General features: G+C 32.6%; 1 protein-coding gene across 8 annotated transcripts in view; it reads right to left on the bottom strand.

Annotated features, from left to right (window-relative positions):
* Positions 1 to 700: 700 nt before the first annotated feature.
* Positions 701 to 20,814, bottom strand: part of EEA1 (early endosome antigen 1) — a 106,875-nt gene continuing 86,761 nt past the window's right edge. For 4 of the 8 annotated variants that reach the window (XM_072973237.1, XM_072973242.1, XM_072973240.1 and 1 more), the window contains 9 exons: positions 19,583 to 19,777; positions 15,274 to 15,456; positions 9,681 to 9,866; positions 8,378 to 8,509; positions 7,267 to 7,452; positions 6,153 to 6,391; positions 5,770 to 5,890; positions 5,130 to 5,228; positions 701 to 4,362 (listed from right to left, as the gene is read on the bottom strand). In XM_072973237.1, coding sequence (XP_072829338.1) covers positions 4,240 to 4,362; positions 5,130 to 5,228; positions 5,770 to 5,890; positions 6,153 to 6,391; positions 7,267 to 7,452; positions 8,378 to 8,509; positions 9,681 to 9,866; positions 15,274 to 15,456; positions 19,583 to 19,777 — 1,464 coding nt within the window. In that variant the 3' untranslated portion in view covers positions 701 to 4,239. The remainder of the gene's footprint in view (positions 4,363 to 5,129; positions 5,229 to 5,769; positions 5,891 to 6,152; positions 6,392 to 7,266; positions 7,453 to 8,377; positions 8,510 to 9,680; positions 9,867 to 15,273; positions 15,457 to 19,582; positions 19,778 to 20,814) is intronic. The other 4 variants (XR_012078532.1, XR_012078531.1, XM_072973238.1 and 1 more) reach the window with 4 other exon arrangements.

Raw genomic sequence — 20,814 nt, 5'->3', positions numbered from 1 at the left:
CTGACTAAATTAACATGTAAATGTAATTAATTAAGATGTAAAATAACGTAAGAATATGCTATATACAAAGAAATACCAGCACTTCTATGTTCACTGCAGAACTATTCACAGTAGCCAAGGTGGAAAAAAACTTTAATGTTCACCAACAGATGAGTGGATAAAGAAAAGCTGGTATATACTTATAATGGAATACTACTCAGCCTTGAAAAGAAATTCTGTAATATGCAACAACTTATATGAACCTTGAGGACATTATGCAAAGGGAAATAGTCACAGAAAGATGTACTGCATGATTCCACTTATATGAGATTTCTAAAATATTCAAATTCATAGAATCAGAGTGTAAAGTGGTTGCCAGAGGCTGGTGGTAGTGGGAAATGGGGAGTTACTAATCAGTGGGCATAAAGTTTGTTCAGCAAAACGAGTAGTAGAGATCTGCTGTACTGCACACGTAGAAGAGTTGTGAAGAGGGTAGATATCATGTTAACTGTTCTTACCACAAAAAAACTTTAAAATATGCTGTATATTTCAAGTGGAATTCTGTAAAGCTCACAAAAGAACCTATCTATCTAACATATATACTGAGTGCCTGAGCATCTACACATTATTCTCTTCAGAGGGGAGCACCTTAGAGTAAAATGAAAGAACACTTCTAGAACTTTGGTTCCCAGGGGAAAAAACAGTAAAAAGCAATAGTACATTGAGCTTTCAGAAAGTATCTTTAAATGATCACTTGGGTATTCAATTTAGACATACAATGAAAGAAGGAATTAATTTAATGTTGTTTAATGTTTCTTTTTAGTTTCGTTAATTCTCCAAAATAATGAATACAATGAAAAGGGAATGTCTTACTCAAAATGGCATTAGAATAGGAAGTTCATAATTTCAAGAGAAATTACTAAGTTGCACATTAAAGCATTCCCACTGTCTATATCCAGGTGGAAAGTTCTTACAGTCTGTAAAGATACTCTCACTCTTAAATAGACAAAATAATTTATAGTCACAGAATACATCCACTAGAAAGAAATTATTTTTAATATCTTTAACATATTTAAAAAAAAAACAAAAGCAACAATTCAATGAGGATCCTTCCATTGTTCTTTGTACAGATTTAAATGTTATGTAATTTATCAGTTACATTTATAATCAATAACCTTCCACTCACTGAGTTTAGAAACCACAGTATTTACTGAGCTAAACTCTCTCACCAATAAGGCACAACAACTACATGATCACACGTAGTAAACAATACAAATGAATCCAAAAACTAAACAAAATATTCATGCAAAAGTATCTACAGAAGCTATGAATATATGATCCAGTTCAAGTACAGGATGTCATATACACAACTGCATCATGTTACAATAAATTCATTACTTCTACACAGAACTTGGCTATTTCCAATTCTATTTTATACAATTTTACATAGATTTAGTAAGTTTATGCACAGTATTCACATCTGCAACAATAACATTGATCATTAAAATTCAGGCAAAGGGCAATTAAGACACTATAATGTGTGGCACATTATTACAGAATACCATTCATCAAGCTCATGTCTAGGAATACTAAATTGATGGCACATTTAAATCTTATGGATCAAATCATCCATGGTTTCATAGCCAAAGTGCATTAAAAAAAACTGCTATAGTCAAATAGGTCATGAATATCAAAATATATAATCATAATTTGCTCTCCACTTAAAAGCTAAACATTTTTGTGCAAATGCAAGTTTAAAAAAAAAGTGGCTCTGAAGTTCCCAAAACTATAAAATAATCATAAAGCCTTTTCAAGAGAGATGGGGAACTAACAAATTTGGGAGTTACTATTTAACATTACTGTAAGGAAACTATTAAACTAGCTAATTCCACATTAAGAGGTAGTTGAACAAAATTATACACTGCATTGAGGTTTTTGTGTTTTTGTTTCCCTCTTTTTTCTTCAAAATAAGTCCTATACCAGCAGCTTTGTCTTCTATTAAAAAACAATCTGTATGTGTAGTTTATTGTATGCTAGCCCAGCAAGACTCGATTTTTACCTCACGTTTTCTGTGCTGGGGTTTAGAATTTACTAACGTAAGATGCCAGTATGCTTTCCATGAGAGCTGGAATGTATGTACCAGCTCCAAATCACTGACAGTAGTACCAGCAGACATCTAAAATGCAGAACCATTTAAAGAAAAACTTTAATTTTTGTTTCCCAAACACCTTAAGTTGGTGAGATTAACAGGAAAATATTAGGTGTCATTTTTAATTAGTATAGTAGCCTAATCATTTAGGACCTATGAAATGAGATTAGCTAGTTGAAAAGTAGAAAATTACTCAAACATGGTTTTATTTGTTGTCCCCACAATTTTTTGTGTGAATATGTAGGGCAGGAGGGACAAGACAGGAGATGAACTGAACAATATTCTAATCCCGAAGAATTCTCATGAAGTTTCATTATCTTAAAAAAATAATAATCAGTGGGGCTGTGAATGTTTTTCCAACATACTTAAGTTACTTATATATAAAAGTGTAGAATTAAGACTATTTGCATAATTTTAGCTCAATTTCTATTATCCAACTATTATTTTTAATAAAGAGCCATTGTATTTCTTCATTCTGTATGTTCAAGAATATGTATTTATCCAAGTCCAGGGACTCAGTCAGGGTCCTTAGTAGCTACTGACAACAGAGTTTTACTTAAATGGGTTTTTTTTTTAAATAATTAAATGAATATATGGCAATCTTTTAGTTTATGTATGTATGTAATAGGTAGAAAATAATCATTTCAGCATGATAGTTGAAAGCAAGTGTATATTATAAACTGTTAACTGTAAATGAAACATAAGCTTCCAGCCTTCCCTATTACCAAATGATAGCACTGAACAAATATGTAACTTTACATTTCTTCTCTAGAGACAGTAATGAATCAATATTAATGACTTTTCACAAGTTTTCAAATTTTCCAAATTAATAAGACTATGATAAAGTTCAATTCCATTGTTCAGCATACAAATAAGCTAATTTTTAATTACTTTCAATTAGCCATTCTGTTTCAGTTCTGATTATAATTTTGGGGTTCCCAAATACATTTGGTTTTGGCAATACTCTATTACCCAACTGTTATTTCAAGATAATTTCATAGCATTATTTTTGCAAAGTAAAGTATTTACAGTTGATATGGAACCCCAAACTCAGAACTTTTTAAATTAAAAATAAGTTCACAACGTTAAAAAAAAATTCTCTATTAAGTCAAGCAGAATACTTAATGTCTCCTTACCATTTAGTATTTGTTTTCACAGATAAGACTGTAGCAATATCAGTTACTAGCTTTAAGATGCAAAATTACAAAACAGTTACAATGAAGCTGAGCTATGCTTGGGAATGTTAAACCAAATTACCTTGAAAAAAAGCAGATCCATTAAAAAAGCAAATTCAGATTCCTGAAGATGCTGGAGAGACAAAACGAGGGTTTAAGTCAGAAAACTTCCCACTTAGAAGAAACAAAATAGAATCATTATACATCTTCTTTTATTTACCTTCCAATTTGGGGGGAGGGTGGGGAATTTTGTAGGATTCTTAAGACTGTGGGAGTTTAAAAATGAGATAGAAAAAGATAAAAAGAAAAATATTAACCCTGATCTACACAACCAAGAGAATTTTATCAATATTGTTAAAATAAAAACCATGTTTGAATTAATGGTTAATACATATTTTAACATAATCTGTATTTAGAACATTTTAGTAAATTTTTATCATAACAATGCAACTGAGCTATGGACCTAAGTATAAGAAAAAAGAAAGTTTATAGTTCTCTGTGTGACTTCACAAAGTGAATATTTAATTAATGTGTTAGATATGGTAACATCCATGTACATTTCTGTACACCAAATTTGGGAGAAAGACAAAGTAAGCTATGGAAGAGTATTCATGTCATTTGTGAACAATGAAATTATATTTAAAAAAATACATTGCTATTTTCCATTCAAAGTTTATTTACATTTCATTGACTAATTCTTAACTTGGTATGAACGTTGTTCCAAGGTTAAATGGAAAAAAGTAATGAAAGATGAGCCCAAGTCTCACAAAAATAGAAGAGTTTTACTTGATAACATCCCAAAATATACGAATTCTAATTTGGTTTTGTATTGCAACCACTGTCCAAATCAAATAGTAGTAGTCCAAGACCTCTATTAAGTGCATTTATTAAAAATCTAATGTTAGTGTAGTATTACTCTGAAGTTGTGATAATCCATTATCCTTGCAAGTCATTGAAACATGCATCACAGACACGAACAGGCTTCTTGGAAGAAGGAGTTAAGGCATTTTTGGCTGAACACTCAGCACAGAAGATATTTCCACATTGTCTGCAGTGATGCTGTAAATGACAAAAATTCAACAATTTCAAGCATAAAAACTATACCAAAAGTATTATGAGACTATAAATATACTTTCACAGTGCAATTTTCAGTATTCTAACTTCTAAGTGATTAGTGTATTATTTATATTACTTAATAATAACAAAGTTTCATTATGTCTACTGAATCCCTTGGTTAATTTGAATGCTTTGTATTTAGATACCATGCTAAACATTTATTATGGAATTTATCTTGAAAGTTTTTGTTTTGTTTTAAAGTGGAGGCAGATTTATTCAGGGAGATATACACTCCATAGACACATTGTAGGTCGTCTCAGAAGGCAAGAGGCCTAAAAGTGTTTAATAAAGCATTTCTATCAGGTGAAAAACTATTCCTATTTGTCAGATGTTTCAGGCATAATTTCTTCAAAAGGAATATAAACTTGAAACATCACATGATGGTATTATTTAAGTTTTTTAATTTCTGCTTTTACTTCCTTTAAAAGAACCTAATGATGACTAAAACATGAGTTTAATGCTGATGCACTGATTCAGAAAATGAGTATTCTACAGAGTAACTCAGTAGGAAGGCAACAACTGAATTTAAAACTAAAATTGAAACACATCTGCTAACCAGAAACTAGACTGCATGAAATTTAATCATTCTATGTAGTTTTAAATTAATAAATGGCAAAACTTTTAAAGTCTGTCAGGACAATTTTGATGGTTAAAATATTGTCACTAAGGAATAAAATCCAGAAACACAGTAATATAACAAAGTCATTTACCCGTCTCACTGTTACTGAAAAGCCTTTCCCACAGGCCATACAGTTTTGTACTTCATTGTCTTCAGCCCACTTTCTATTCAAAGCTTGTGTATGTTTGATCTATTAAAAAAAAGTTACAATATTGTTACAGTAGTCAATGTTGTAAAGAATGACTGATAATTTCTAATTCTGTGCCTAAGTTTTTAAATGGATAACATTGTAAAAATCAGAAAATTTTTGGTCAAGTTCTGTTATCAAAAGATGCTACATTCTTAAGTATAAATGACAAAAAATAAAGCAAACTAAAGCAAATTTTACTCCCCAGAGGCACTGGTAATTTCTAACCTTTGGTGATTTCCCTCTCATTCTTCCTTGGGACTCTTGAGCATATATTCACATCACTTTAACACATAGTGACTCATTCTTTGTTCTTGACTTCTCCCAATAGTGACAGGTCATGAATGACATGGTGCTCTAATCCCTGGGATCTCAGGTAAGTTCTTTAAATCTTATATTTAATTACCCATGACACCTACAATACTGTTACACAGTAGCCATAAGTATATCAGATTTTTGTTAAAGGCTGAAAATATGCTTTTCATTAAGAGGTAAATTCTAGACTAAAAACCTGCCTCATATCACAAGTCACAAGGTGACGTACTTGAAGGGACTGATTTTCTCTGCCCAGCTCCTGCACTGCTGCTGTTGTGTTATCCAGCTTTCTCTGCAATTCTAGTACTTTGGTTTGAAGTTTTTCTATTTCCCCTTCTCCTTTAAGACACCTAGAATGGATTGCAAAAACAGTTAATTTTTAAAAAATCATTAAAGATCCTCCCTGAACACAGGTAATGAACTACATAGTAATTTTAAATATAATACATGAATTTCAACTGGCTGACTGTTGTAAGGGTTAATTTTTAAATGGCTGCTTAAATAGCTGCAGGAGCACTTTTCCCAAGACTTCTGTTTTTTTAAACGTGAAATAAGACCGTCTTTTTTATCACTTAGAACGGGAATAAACTAATTTCACTAGACATCAATCACCTTTCTAGTAGTGCTCTTCTTTCATCTTGATTATTCTGAACTGTTGCCTCCAATACTGCAATTTCACCCCGTAAGTCATCTGTCTGTCTCTCGAGCTCGCCGACTCGCCGTTGGTTGGACTGCCACTCCTTCTTTACGGTGCCCAAGTTTTCATTTAATGCTGTAATCTGCATGGTAAACTTGGCTTCGTTTTCTTCATGCTTCTTCATTCCTACTTCTTTTTCTTTTATTTCGGAATGCTGAGAAAAGGAAAAAATAGTGGGTGAAAAAACCATTACAAAAGTAGTACAAAATAAACCTTAGTTGTTAATTTTAAATATTGGCAACATAAATAATCCTACTGCTTTAGGAAAGAAGGCACTAATGAAATGGATTCCACAAACATCTGTGTGATTTGAACTGGCTTAAAGGCAATGATGCTGAAATGACGGTCAGCAAGCCTCTTATAAAATCAATTTGAGATTTTTCCCTTTTTTTCCCCACTAGAGCAAGGGAAAAATAGTTAGGGATACCAAGGTGCCCTGGAGACAAAGCCGGCATTTTCTTATGTCTCAAATTCCACATGCATCCTTTTGCCTGTATCACCCTGCCAAAAAACAATACTTCAAATCACCGTGTGAACTTGAAATTGCAATTCCTTAACAAAAACATTGAGCAGTCAAGTTATCTGGGGATATTTGGACTTAATTCAGCAGAGGAAAGCCAGATGCTTCCCATTTGGCAGGCACAAGTTAGGGAAGGAAAAGTAGACTTTGGTCATCATAATTCCAAACTGAAGTTTCCGTTCCCCCTTATCAGCATTCACTTTGACCAAACAAATGATGTTTTTGAACATGATCAGCATTCATGCTAATCTACACAGGTATGAGTTTGTTTGTTTCTCTGGCAGTAGAAGTGTTTTTACTTTTTAAATAATGTTTTGTTGGATTTTCACTTATTACAGAATAAAATATTTCCAATTACACGTCAGCTATTTAAATAAATCAGATCTCCTATCAGCCAAAAATTAAAATGTTTCGTGAGCATCTGAATCATAACTTTTAAGAAAAATCCTCTTACTGGAATAATTTACAAAATCAATTACAAAACACACTTCTCGCCATTAATTACAGACCAGTTTAGCTTCCTTCTCCATAAATTCCTTCTTCAGCTCATCTTCTTCCTTTCTCATCTGCTCTTTTAGCATTTGCTGGTTTTTCTTCTCCTGTTCAAGGGTTGCCTTCAAAGAATCAACTTTCCCTTGAAGCTCTAATTTCTGCTGAATCAAAAGCTGTTTGGCATCCTTGAGATTTGTTACCTCCTATTTAATAAGTAGGGGCAAAATAAATCATCCGTTAGAGTAAGTATTTCAAACTGTAGCTGAAACTTATGCAACTTATTACAATATAAACAATACGAGTTTGAGTCTCTTAAGAGATTCTTGAGGTTCAGTATTTTAAAGTTAGTTTAAAAGGTGCAAGATTATTTACTTCCTGCTCAACAATCATTTAAATTCAAGTGATGCTTTGCATGCATATGTTGATTAAATTATGTGGAAAATTTCTACCCTCTATTTTCCCTTTCTTCATTTAGCAAGCATTTATCGGTCACCATCTAGGGAGATACCTAAAGATAAATTATATACACTCCCTGCTTTAAGGAAGTCTGAAAGCACATAATGGCATAAAGAGATAATCATAAAACAGAATGGCAAATATACTGATAAACATTAGTATTATGAGAGCACTCAAGAGAGAATCTAACCTTTCTCTAAGAAAATGAATAATATTTTACAAAGTAAATTATAAACAGTTTCTTCAGCTGGCTCCTTAGCCATGCTAATGACAGGAAAAATGTTCTAAACAAGAGATTACTAAAAGACTTTAGGAAGAAGAACAATTTTAAAAATGGACTCCCTTAACATCTTAATTCTAAATTCTTACATATTTCAAAGTTTACTATCTACAAGCATAATTTTCTTAATCAGCAGCTCTCTTATCATCTCAAAATCTAAACTTTTAGGATTACTTTGTGTTATTCAATAATCTAAAAACAAAAGTAACAGTTTCAATATGTGTATGGATGTTATGCAATACAAGAGCACTGTGAGAGCAAGAGTATTTGTCAAAAACAGCAAAACAATGTGCCTGGAACATAGTAGGTTCTCAATCAATAAGTATATATTTATATAATTTTTTAAACACTAATACAATACAGAAGGAAGAATAATGGTTATCTTTACATACCTTTATGCTTTCTTGCTTGTGCAATTTGAGTTCTTCACTCAGTTTAACAATTTCTTTTTCTTGTCTACACTTAATTTCCTCTAACTCTGCCGATTTAGATTTTTCATTTACTAGTTCTTTTTCTTTCAACGACTGTATAAAAATGATTTTAAAATAATTTTAAAGTAAACACTTAACTGAAATGAATGTAATAAGCCCCTTTCCACCTAAGTAAACTTGAACAAATTACTTACCTTCTCTTGCCTCTATGTCCTTATTTATACAAAATGAACAATAATAGTATAATAGTAAGACTGAGATTAAATAGTTACAGTTAATATAAAAGTACATAGTATTCTTATTTTGACCTGGCACTAAAGTTTAGCCAAAGCTACCATCTTACGCTTATTAATAATATAATCATTATTACCATCACTATCTTTATATAAGGCATCTGGGGGAAGTGTTATACATTATCTGGTTTAACTCTCTATACCAAGTAGCTCTTTTTAATCCTTAATTTACAAGTAAAGGAAATTAAATAATCTATTAGAAGCAGAACCAAAACTAAAACAAGATTTCCCTGATCTAAAGCCCTTGCAGTTAAAGGCCTATAAAGTATAGTTCTGTCAAAATTTTCAAAACTTGACTTAAACAAAGCATAAACTTCATAGCTTCACCAGCCCCATCCCCACAAAAACATCCCCAAATTTTTAAAGATAATTTCAGGAATTTCATAAGATACACCAAGAATTTCAGGAATTGTACAGTTAAGAATAATATCCTATCCTATCAGCTGATGGAAATAAATGATTTCAATTATGAAATTCAAAAATAAAATATTTCCTAGAAACTGAATTTCTCTTTCACATGGAATTTTAACTGATCTTTAAAGGTACTGGTCATATAATACAATGCTTTCAATTTTATAACTTAGCATCATTTATATAAAATATACCCCTACTTCCTCTTAAAAAAAGCTGGCTCTTAACTTTAAGAATTTTTAACAAGCTTAAGAATTATTCCATTCATACATCCAGAGGATAACATGCTAGTAAGAAATAGTTGAGAGAATATAATACTTATTTTTGAATAACCAAGGGTCTGAGATGTAAAAAAACAGATTTGTTCGTACAACTAAAAAGAGAAGTAACAAAATGGGTAGAAATGACAAAGAACCTATAAAGAAGTACTTCCTAGCATTAGAATTCCAGTTAGCTGCTGAAAATAAAGGTGACACCCATATTGGGTAGGAGGTTTGACTAGATGACCTCTATGGTCATCATAACTCTAAGATTCTAGATTTAGTCAGAATATAAAATACCTTTTCTTTCTGAATATCTTGTAGTGCTTTACACTGCTCCTTCAGTTGCTGTTCTTTCTTTGCTGAATCTTGCTCCAATGTAGCCTTGGCAGTCTTTAGTTCTTCAATCAATTTATTTTGGTTTCCAATTTGATTTCTGTTTGAAATCAAGTCCTCCTGTGCTAGAGAAAGCTTCTCTTCTACAGACTTATAAAAACAATTTCCCCCAATTATTATGTGTCTTTTTTTTTTTTTTTTAGAAAATTTCTGCAGAAACAAAGCAGTTAACACTAGCATAGTGGAAAGTAATATACTTTAAAAAGATAGTATGTTATGCCCTTTGGTAAGATGACACAAAAAGAATGCTAGGTAATTAACTCTCTTGCCTATGGAAAACATTTATAGTATAAAATACTTTATAAAACTGAAGCAATTCTAAAAGTTCTAAAATAATCTATAGGTATTAATATGAAGAATATCAAATAAGTAGCAACTGTATCTAACACATTCAGAATATATACATGGTTAGAAGATATGGGTAGGCATGAAAAAAGAGTAATTTAAAAAGATAATAAAATGCTGTATGATATGTACATTTACATTTTATGGGATCTGATGTCCCTTGACATACTTTCTAAAAAATAAAAAGGATTTTTTGTCTTAGAGGAAATAAACCAACAACTGTGTTACAAATCTGCCAACCTGATCAAGTGAAAAAAGAGCAAAGTCAACTAGACTTCTGAGGCTCTATTTCTGACAAAGCCATTACCAGATCCTTTTAACTTCTCATCTGTTTGGTAGAAGTAGCACTGCCACTTACCATAGTCCAAAGTTACTGACTGTTCTAAGGCCCAGATATTTTGAGAAGCTGAAGCTGAAGCTGGAGGAAAAAGCGAGCTTTTTGACCTATGAGGTTTTGATTTGGGGGTATATTTGGTACCACGTGGGTAATGAGAAATGGCAGGAACCTTGCTCCTCTCAGCTAAGAATCAATATAGGAGGAAAATATAAGATGCTCTTCCACCATCTAGAAGTTGTTTATCTTTCTTATTCTGAAGACTTGTGTTTTTGAAAAGGAGGCATAAGATACAATTCACAAAAGATCCCTGCTGGTTAGACTTGGCTGTAATAGGCATTCAATAAAAAAAAATGAAAAATAAGTGAATGAAAACCTTATGTAAAGTACTCACTAAGCTTCCTGAAAGAGAAAGTTTATTCCTTACAAATAATCCAGTTCAGAAATCTTTCTGATACAAATTAAATTTCCATTTTCAGTGGCTTCCAATAGAATAGTAAGGACCATAAAGCTTCTTTTTGGGGAAGGACCTAAATCATCTAGTCCTTTACTAATCGAGCAGCTAACCATTCATTGAGCACACTTCTGAGGTAGACAGGAGGCTAAAAGATGGTCCCTGACAAACAGAACCAGCATGTAAAACAGAAGCTGTACAGGGTAGCAGAGCACTTGCTATGCACCAGATGCACAGAAAAACGAGTGAGAGAGTTCACTGTGAAATGTTTACAGAAGGCTCTGTGGGCATACAGGAACTGACCTAAGTATCAAAAAGGGTGAGTGATTTCAGAGAAAGAGAGTAAAATTTGACAAAGCCTAGTCCATACAGTCTGCAGCAAGAGTAATAATTAAGTGATACAGGTCCTGATCTAATGCTAAAGAATAAAGGCTTGCTGGAGCCCAGAAGCAACAGTACCCCCAGTCTCTGACCACAAGAATTCCAAGATGCCCATGGTTTAATTAACAGCCTATAAAACTTCAAACTGATAAAAACTTAGTGACTAAATCTTTTAAGTCAAGCTTAAAATCTACACTAGTGTCTTCTGAATATGCCCAGACATACTGCTCTACTTTGCCTCTGAATATTCATCTAAGTCATTCAGCAGTAAGCTGCCATGCATTTCAGATATTCCTTTTGTCTTTCTTGTTGCAGACCATGTTATTTTCATCTGCTTAGCATCTTTCCCCTTAGAGAATTCCCTCTCACATTCAATGGTTTTATTGGGGCTATCTTTAACCCAACTACTCCCAAATAAGCAAATCCCTGAGTAGATAGCTACCAGCCCTGTCCCAGTCACATTACAGTAGTGTAGCCAAAAAAGAATTTCTGCAGTGTTCTGTAGTAGCTATTGTTGGTTTTGGTCTCAACAATTTTTCCCTTCCTTCTTTCAAAATAAAACTTAACATTTTAGTTAGTACTTTTCTTGATGTCTGATGAAATGACATAAGGAATAGTATTAGACTAAGAAGATTTATATTTAATTCTAAACTTATTATCCTAGAATTTTCACTTCACTTAGGGTACAGAACTTACAGTTAAATTCCACCTCTACCTTTCCTGGACAACAAAGACTAGTACACAGCATAGCCAAATTGAAATAGCCAGTCAACAAAAGTAAGTATTTCATACATAATCCAGCAGATGGGGCTAAAGGCATAGATCAAGCCAGTCAGTCTTCCATTCTACTGGTGTCTTGGTGTGTGTATATCGTCAGCCCACAGATGGCAGCCTTGACTTAGGTAGGTATGTGTTATGTCACAAGGTTCTGAACCTCTCCCTTTCTCTTATACCTAAGATCATATAACATCACTGAAGCAAAAGACAAATAATGGCTGATAATTTAGCCCTTAATCTGGCCTGTAAATATTATTTGTACTTCCCTAGTAAACTTCTTAAATAGTTCAATTACTTCTCATTTTGGAAGAATTAACATAGAATTTGTCAGTCCTTTCAGAGGTTCCCAGTTATTTTAGGATAAAGTCCAAACTTCCTCAAAACTTTCCCTGACTTCCAATAGTATTGTAAAGAAAAAACAGTAATAATAATTTAAAGCTACTTAGAGAGTATAGAAAGTAAGACACTTTCTAAATGTCAGGTGGTAGGCAGGGTATAGCTCAGTGGTAGAGTGCTTAGCACGCACGAGGTCCTGGGTTCAGTCCCCAGTGCCTCCACTGAAAAATAAAGTAGGCCCATCCATGTTGCTGCAAATGGCTTTATTCTTTTTATGGCTGAGTGTAGTATTCCATTATATAAATAAACCACAACTTCTTTATCCAGTCATCTGCCAATGGACATTTAGGTTGCTTCCATGTCTTGACTGTTGTATATTGTGCTGCTGTGAACATTGGAGTGCATGTATCTTTTCAAATTAAAAGTTCCCTCCAGATATATGCCCAGGAGTGGGATTGCTGGATCATGTGGTCTCTTTTTAGTTTTTTTGAGGAATCTCCATACTATTTTCCATAATGGCGGCAAATGACATGATAAAGAAGTTGTGGTGTATTTATACAATGGAATACTACTCAGCCATAAAAAAATAAAATAATGCCATTTGCAGCAACATGGATGTCCCTGGAGATCATCATTGTAAGTGAAGTAAGCCAGAAAGAGGGGAAAAAAAAATACCATATGATATCACTCATACGTGGAATCTAAAAAAGGGGAAAAAGAGGACACTAATGAACTCATTAAACAATCTTATGGTTACTGGGGCAAAGGAGATGGAAAGGGATAAATTTGGCAGTTTGACATTTGCAAATGTTAGCCACTATATATACAAATAGATTAAAAAAATTTTTTCTGTATAGCATAGGGAACTACATTCAATATCTTATAATAACCTTTAATGAAAAAGAGTATGAAAACAAATATAAGTATGTATATGCATGACTGGGACATTATGCTGTACACCAGAAATTAACACATTGTAACTGACTATACTTCAATTAAAAAAAAAGAGACTGGACAAAAAAACTCGCACTTCAACTAAAAATAGGTAAATATATACATACATGAAATAAGTGTAATTACCTCCCTCCAAAAAAAATAAAATAAATTTTAAATAAATAAATATCATGTAGTATTTCTTTCTTAAAACAACTCTTGCTAATTTTGAGCTTATATATAGATATATAGATATATATATAAGGTGCTACTGCTGGCTCTTTGAAAATTCTTTTACCCAATCTCCTCTTCCTTTGTCGGAGCATTACTCACCACTGATTCCTTTACTTCCCTTGCAGCCAATATATTATTCATCCCTTTTGTTTCATCTTCTCTCTCCCATTAATCTCTTCTCTTACATCCTCTTTAACCCCGGTTCTAATCAACTTACAGCTAGATTACTGGAGTTTATGGAGGAAGGAAGAGAGATGGCTTCTTAACTAATCTCCCCACAAGTTTACCCCAGGTCCAAACCAAGCTGTGTGTAAATCACTTCCAGGTTAAGTTGCCCAAAGTTGAATTTTCGTTACTTACTCCTCTGCTTAGATTCTTCATTTTTCCCCCAAATATAAAGTCCTGTCATCCTTGCTAGACATCTAAGATACATCACAACACTTCACACTAAGTATCTTAGCTAAGATACTTCACAATTCCAACCGTTTTAACTTTAACTTCCTAACACAAACCAGCATTCTAGCAAGACAGTTACGCTGACTGGCTCCTGGTTTTGCTCATTTCCACTGCAGCACTTTTACTCACATGTGTCCCTGACTAAGCTGATCTCTCTCAAAACTCTCTGTGTATTCAAATTCTTATATCCTTCAAGACCTGGTCAAGTCTTTCCTCCTTCAAAGCCTTCCCCTTAACAGCCAATGAAGAAAATACAGACAATTTATATACAGTGTGTATATATAAATATATACATCTGTTGTACTTTTTTCTGTGATTTTCAACAGAACTTTTTAATAATGTACTTTAAATGAAGCAAAGAAACAAAAAAATCCAAACATAGGGAATAATCAAAAAGCATATTTCACTTTGACCAAAAAAAAAAAAAAACTAGCTAAAACTTCTATGAGAATACAAATGTTCATTTCCTTTAGAGAACTGATACCTTATGCTACATAAAAAGTTTACCCTTATTCATAGCCTTCATTTTAGTAAGCACGATACTTTATCTAATCAAATAGTACTGCCAAGGACAAAACATATCCATATATGTTTAGATAATTAACGTTAAGTTTATTTTGAGCTATAAACTCCTAATTTTAACCATTATATCCAGTAGTCTTGCAAAGCTGACAAATATATAAAACTAAAGTCAATAGTGCCTGACAAGCAACAGTAAAATTGCTTGCATTTTCACAAGTGGTTTACATTTAAAACTCCTTAGGTTTTGTAACAACAGTGCTTTTTCTTTTATTTAAAAATTAAAAAAAAAAAATTTTTTTTCGTGTAAGGAAATTTTATTTAATGGTGGTACTGGGAACTGAACCTAGGACCTCATGCACCTAAGCATGCGTTCTACCATTGAGCTATTTCCCTCCCCAGCAGCAGTCCTCTTAAAAGTTATTTTTTTACATAAAGGCAGTAAAGTCCTTAGGATAACCTAACATAGCAATTAACATACTTTCAAATTATTTCACTATTAAAAATGTTATCTTTAAATGCCTATATTTACATACATATGTTGTTATAAATTAAAACAATTCAATTTTTAAAAGCATATTACTCCAAAACTAGTAAGTCAGTAGAAAACAAATATGATAGCCCACAAATACTACCATTCCTATGCCCATTTGGATTCAAATCAACCGTTTAATGAATGTCTATAAGCAACTTCCTGAGTTTTTATGATATAATATAGTTCACTGTACCTTAAGATCTTGCCTTGTGGCAAGAAGTTCAGATTCCTTCCCATAGAAATCAGACTGAAGCTGTTTTAGATTTTCCTGACTTTTTTCATAGGTGCTTTGTAACACTGATATTTTCTCTTTCTCTGCTGCAAGTTCCTGTGCAGCTTGTGTTGACTGCTGCTGTAGTTTATTCTCAAGTTCTGTCTGAAACATACGATAGTTATTTAAAACAGTATGCATACAAAGAACCAGTTCCAAATATAGAATGAAATCCATACAAAGATTCCTGAGAATCGCAGTTATCCCCTAAAATTCTACTTTAATAAAGAGAAATGTATCTCATAGTTACAAAATTAAAGAACTGTAAAATACAAAAAGTCCCAATTTAAAAAACAAAAATGCAATTAAATAAAGAAAAGAAGGATTTCACTGGGAAGTCCCAAGTATCAGGTCTCAGGAGACTAAGAGTAAAAACCACATTCTGATGAAAGATACAGTGCTATATGCTTTAGAAGATGAGAACTTAAGGTTGAACTATGGGAAATTTCTACATGAAAGAATTAAAAAGCCATTACTGAGTTGAAGTATGTCATTTCTACTCCTAAAAAGTCAAGAATAACAGGAAATTTCTACAGATCATCTTTATTACCATGCTTATTTTGACGCAGAAAAAAAGAAAAAATCTTGTAAGGTCCAATTCCTCTAAACTCTCAATTTGTCTTCAGTCTTTTAAGAAGATTCAGGAGATGTACACATATTATGACATAATTAAAATATAGGTATGCATAGTATAAAAATAAACACTTGCTTTTAACATAAATACACTACATCAATGAAAATGCTGTTGAGGTCACCAGCGACCCCCTTGTTCCAAAATCCAACATTTATATCCTTGTCCATATTATATGGTAACATTCCTTGTCACCTCCAATCAGATTCTTCATGATGAAGAATTCCTGGACATCATTTTTCATGTTAAAGGCTATATACTGCATTTAAACATTTTATTTTATAGAATACTACTTCTTTTCTTTAACATTTTCCCCCCTGCAAATCAAGTTTTCTTTCTCTGTATTCGCCTTTGTGGCTCTCAACTAAGACCTCTAGAAAGTCTCAACAATGATCATAATTGCCCTTTGGGCTCATATTTGGGCCTTCATTTTATTTACCCTAAATGACAGACTCATTCATTCATCTTTTAAAAATCATTGATAGCTTGTTTGTTAGAAAAATTTCTCTGACTCTGAAGAATTCAGATCTGTTGGTGGGGATGTTAAATTTTTTTTTTTTAATGCCACAACTTGTTAATTGTTTTAATAGAAGTAAACCCCAAGTTCCAAAGGAGAATACAGACAAGAGAGTCAGTCATTTATAACTTATCCTTCACATACTGATCACTCTTTGCTCTAAAACAGGTCTGACACATTTCTCCCTTCTTAAAAATCTTTAGTCTTCCAATATTAAAAATTTAAAAGTGGAAACAACTGTACAGCATCTACTGTGCTCTGACTTCATCTAATTCTGTAGCCTTATCTCCCCTCACTTCTCCACTTTCCAAGTATTCCAATAGCTAATGTTCTATAATGACATTTTTTTAATTTCACAAACTTTGCTAATATTGTTTCCTCTCCTTGAAATATCTAATTTTTTCCTTTTTTTTTTAACCTTTCAAAATCATAATCATCTTCAAAGACCCAGTTCAAATGCTAGCTCCTCTGGAAAGCCGAATTTTTCATTAAGTTCTAATTTCTCTGGGGGGAGGAATAAATTAGGAGTTTGGGAATAACAGAAGGACACTACTATATGTAAAATACATAAACAACAAGAACCTACTATACAGCACAGGGAACTATATTCAGTTTCTCAGAGTAAGCTATATTAGAAGAGAATCTAAAAATATGTGTGTGTGTGTATTTATATGTTTATCTATATCTGAACTGCTTTGCTGTACACCAGAAATTAACATTGTAAATCAACTACACTTCAATAGAAAATAAATTTTTTCAGAAAGTTTAAAAAGTACTTATTTTTCTCATTCTCCTTTTTATTTAAGTTTTCTTTTTCTTTACATACCTGCTTCTTCATTAAACTATAAGCTACCTGAGAGGAGAGGCCATATCCTATTTGTTCTGCATTCCCCTATTAGATTTCAGATCAAGTTGGTATAGGAACTGATGACATAGCTTTGCTGAATCCTTCATCAGTGCCTCCCGAACAGTCACATAAAAAATGTATGTCAGTATATGTGTGTTTATATACACATTGTGTGTACACATACACATCTATAACCATTTAAGCATTAGTCTTGTTTTTTATTATGTCACTGTGGGCCAGTGATGTTTCCACAGACCATCACTGTGTGGTCTACCATGCACATTGACACTCTTAGATCAGTTTGCTATACTTCCATATACTATCCAACAACTATTTTGCTTCCACATGGCACTGGGCACAGCACTAGGTACTTTAAATACATTATTACATCTTTATAGTTATAAATAATAAAGATATTACTATATCTTTACAACTCTAAGACCCCATTCTATTTAGCTCAGAAGATTAACTTCCCTGTGACCATAAACCTAATGTGTGTCAAGTAAAATTTAAATTCAGTTCCGTGTAGCTCTAAAATTCATCTTCCTTCCGTGATACTACACTGTTCTTCAATAAAAACCAACCTATTCTTGCCTTTCAATGATTCTCTAGTTACTCCAAATTTCAAGTCTAATTTATAGAGAGTGGCTTACTATCCAACACTCCTCCAAAATGCTGTCCTCCCCAAGGTTCCTTTTTCTAGCATCCATATATTAACATAAGTGAACTACTGCTATGGATGTTTGTGACCTCCCAAAATTCATATGTCAAAGCCTAGATCCTCAATGTGATGGTATTTGGAGGTGGGGCCTTTGGGAGGTCATATGGTCATGAGGGTGGAGCCCTCATGAGTGGGATTAGTGCCCTTATATATAAGAAGCAACACATGAGATGATCTCTATTAGTCATCTAAGGATACAGCAACAAGGCAGCTGTCTACAAGCCAGGAAGCAGGTCCTCACTAGACACTAGATATGTCAGGTGCCTGTATGTTAAACTTATCAGTCTCCAGAATGGTGAAAGATAAATGTTTATTGTTTTAAGCCACCTAATCTATGGTATTTTTGTTATAGCACTCCAAATTAAGACAACTACCAATAAGAAAATTTTCTCTAAATCTCATAATCTTTAAGGTATCATCAAGTAAAGTCATGTAAAGTATAGTCAATATACATCAATCATAAATCTGAAAAAAAATCTTATTGTAACTTGTAATTTAATTAAAAATGTGCTAAATAGTTTTTTTAATTAACTAAGTTATGGTGCTATGAAAATGAAGATCTAGGGAATATGTGAATATGAGGCTAATAGATTTTGAAAAAAACTGACCAAGTATAAAATCATACAACAAAGTATATATTGTGATAATTACATTCTGATTTAAGATTATATACAATAACACACACACACACAAAGATAGACAAATTTGTCTACTCTTGTTTGTGTTACTAGAAAATTACTCCTTTGTAAAGTGGCCACAAAATAGTTACAAGAACAGTGATCAACACACAATACATATTTGTGGGGTTAATTTTTTTTTCCTCTAGTAATATGATAAGCCAACTCTTAATGACATATTTGTTTCTACATACTAGAGATTTTACATCTCTCTTCTCCATGGACTATTTAATGTGCACATACCAATGGTGGAGAAAATTCATTTGGTTCAAATAGTAAGTTCAATCCATTTTTATCAACTCTTGGTCTGGACAAATATTAAAACATTTAAGATGAAGAACAGATGGTTAATAAATTAGCATAGGGTTGGAAATGGAACTCATTATGATGTAACGTAAAATAAACAAGCTGTTCCAACTATATGAAACCTACACTACTGAATATTTAAATCTATCCCACTTTGTGATTTTTGTTTCTCATATTCCCATAAAAATAAGTTTAATTTTTAAATTCTTTTAAAATTTTCTAGTACACTAGAAATGTATAAATTATTCTCAACATAGTTAAATGTTATTTTACAAAAAGGTGGTTTTATGTCTACCAGACAAATGAGTAGTGCTAGAATTTTAAATAAGAATTATCTCACAACATGGTTATAGTGAATGGAAATCCAGACAGATATTTAATCATATAATTAGATGCATTTATACATTAAACTTAGAAAATTTTTGAGCATATGTAAATTTTTCTTTGTTGCAACTCATCTGTGTTACCGTATTATTATTTTAACTGCAAAGTTTTTTCTCCCACAAAAAGTAAATAAATGTCATATCACTACCTTCTGTGAAACAGCAACTTTAACTTCTTCTTGGAGTGCTTCAATTTGCTTTTTCTTCTGTTCAGTCAATTGCTTTAGCTCTTTTATGTTACCCTGAAGTTGCTGTTCTTCTTTTTCCTTTTGTTTTAAAGTATTCTGGGCCTTTGTGACTTGTCCCTGCATTGAATTGAGCTCCAACTTCAACTGATGAGAAGTCTAAAAGAAAAAAAAAAAATCTGTTCAGCATTTACTTACCCATTCAACACACACTTATTGAGTACCTACTTCATCCAAGCACCACTTGAAGTAGAAACTACTGAGTCTGTTGACCACATGTAATTAATTAGTAGTAAACCAAAAAGAAAAACCCTTGCCCTCATGGAGCTTTCATTAACTGACACTATTCACTATTAGATGACATAGTGGATTAATCTTCAATATTTGTTCAATCCTACCTTCCTTTTTAACTTATACATTTGGATAGAGCTTATAAATGAACTAGGCTAGTATTCCTTGGTATCACAGAAAACAGGAATATCAACATCAGTCTTTAGACTGCTGAAATGTCTACTGTCTTTCAAGAATATTCTCAAAATTCTAAATGACCATGTTAGCCACAGTCAGTCAGAAAGGACAGCTTCATATTAACTGATAAAACTAAAATGATTTTTGGGAAATCCGTTTCATATCTGTCTGATGACAGTAAACTATACCACACAATAGTTTCCTCATTTTGAGATCGGAGGCATATTTTGCTATTATCTTGTTTATAAAAAGTACTAGGATGTATTTCTGTTCAAAGTTAGTTATTATATATGTCACACTGAAGTTCCTCTGTGGACAAAGTCATGTTTTCATGTTTTATGCATATTTCATTAAGAACCTAATCTGAGCATTTGACTATATTCAAAGCTACTTATGAAAAAGTTTCAGTGCTATATATGGATGTTTCAGCTTAACTCCAATGCAAAAGGAAAGTTTTTTGTTTTTTGTTTTTGCAAAACAGGAGTCAGGTAGTGTTAACAATAATAATAATGATGTTAGGATAACCAGCGATTAAGTAATAGCTAATACTTGGCCACTTACTTTGTTACAGCTGGTCTTCTAAGCACTTTGAAATATTTTAACCCATTTATTTCTCAGTAATCCTGTGACACAGATTCTGATGATTAGCCCCATCTTACTGCTGAGGAAAATGGCACTCAGAGAGCTCAAGTAATCTTCCTCGACAAGGCAACACAGCATGGCTAATA

The sequence above is a fragment of the Vicugna pacos genome, chromosome 12, assembly GCF_048564905.1.
Source record: "Vicugna pacos chromosome 12, VicPac4, whole genome shotgun sequence".
In the NCBI taxonomy this organism is placed as follows: domain Eukaryota; kingdom Metazoa; phylum Chordata; class Mammalia; order Artiodactyla; family Camelidae; genus Vicugna; species Vicugna pacos.
This window is presented reverse-complemented; position numbering and strand designations above follow the sequence as displayed.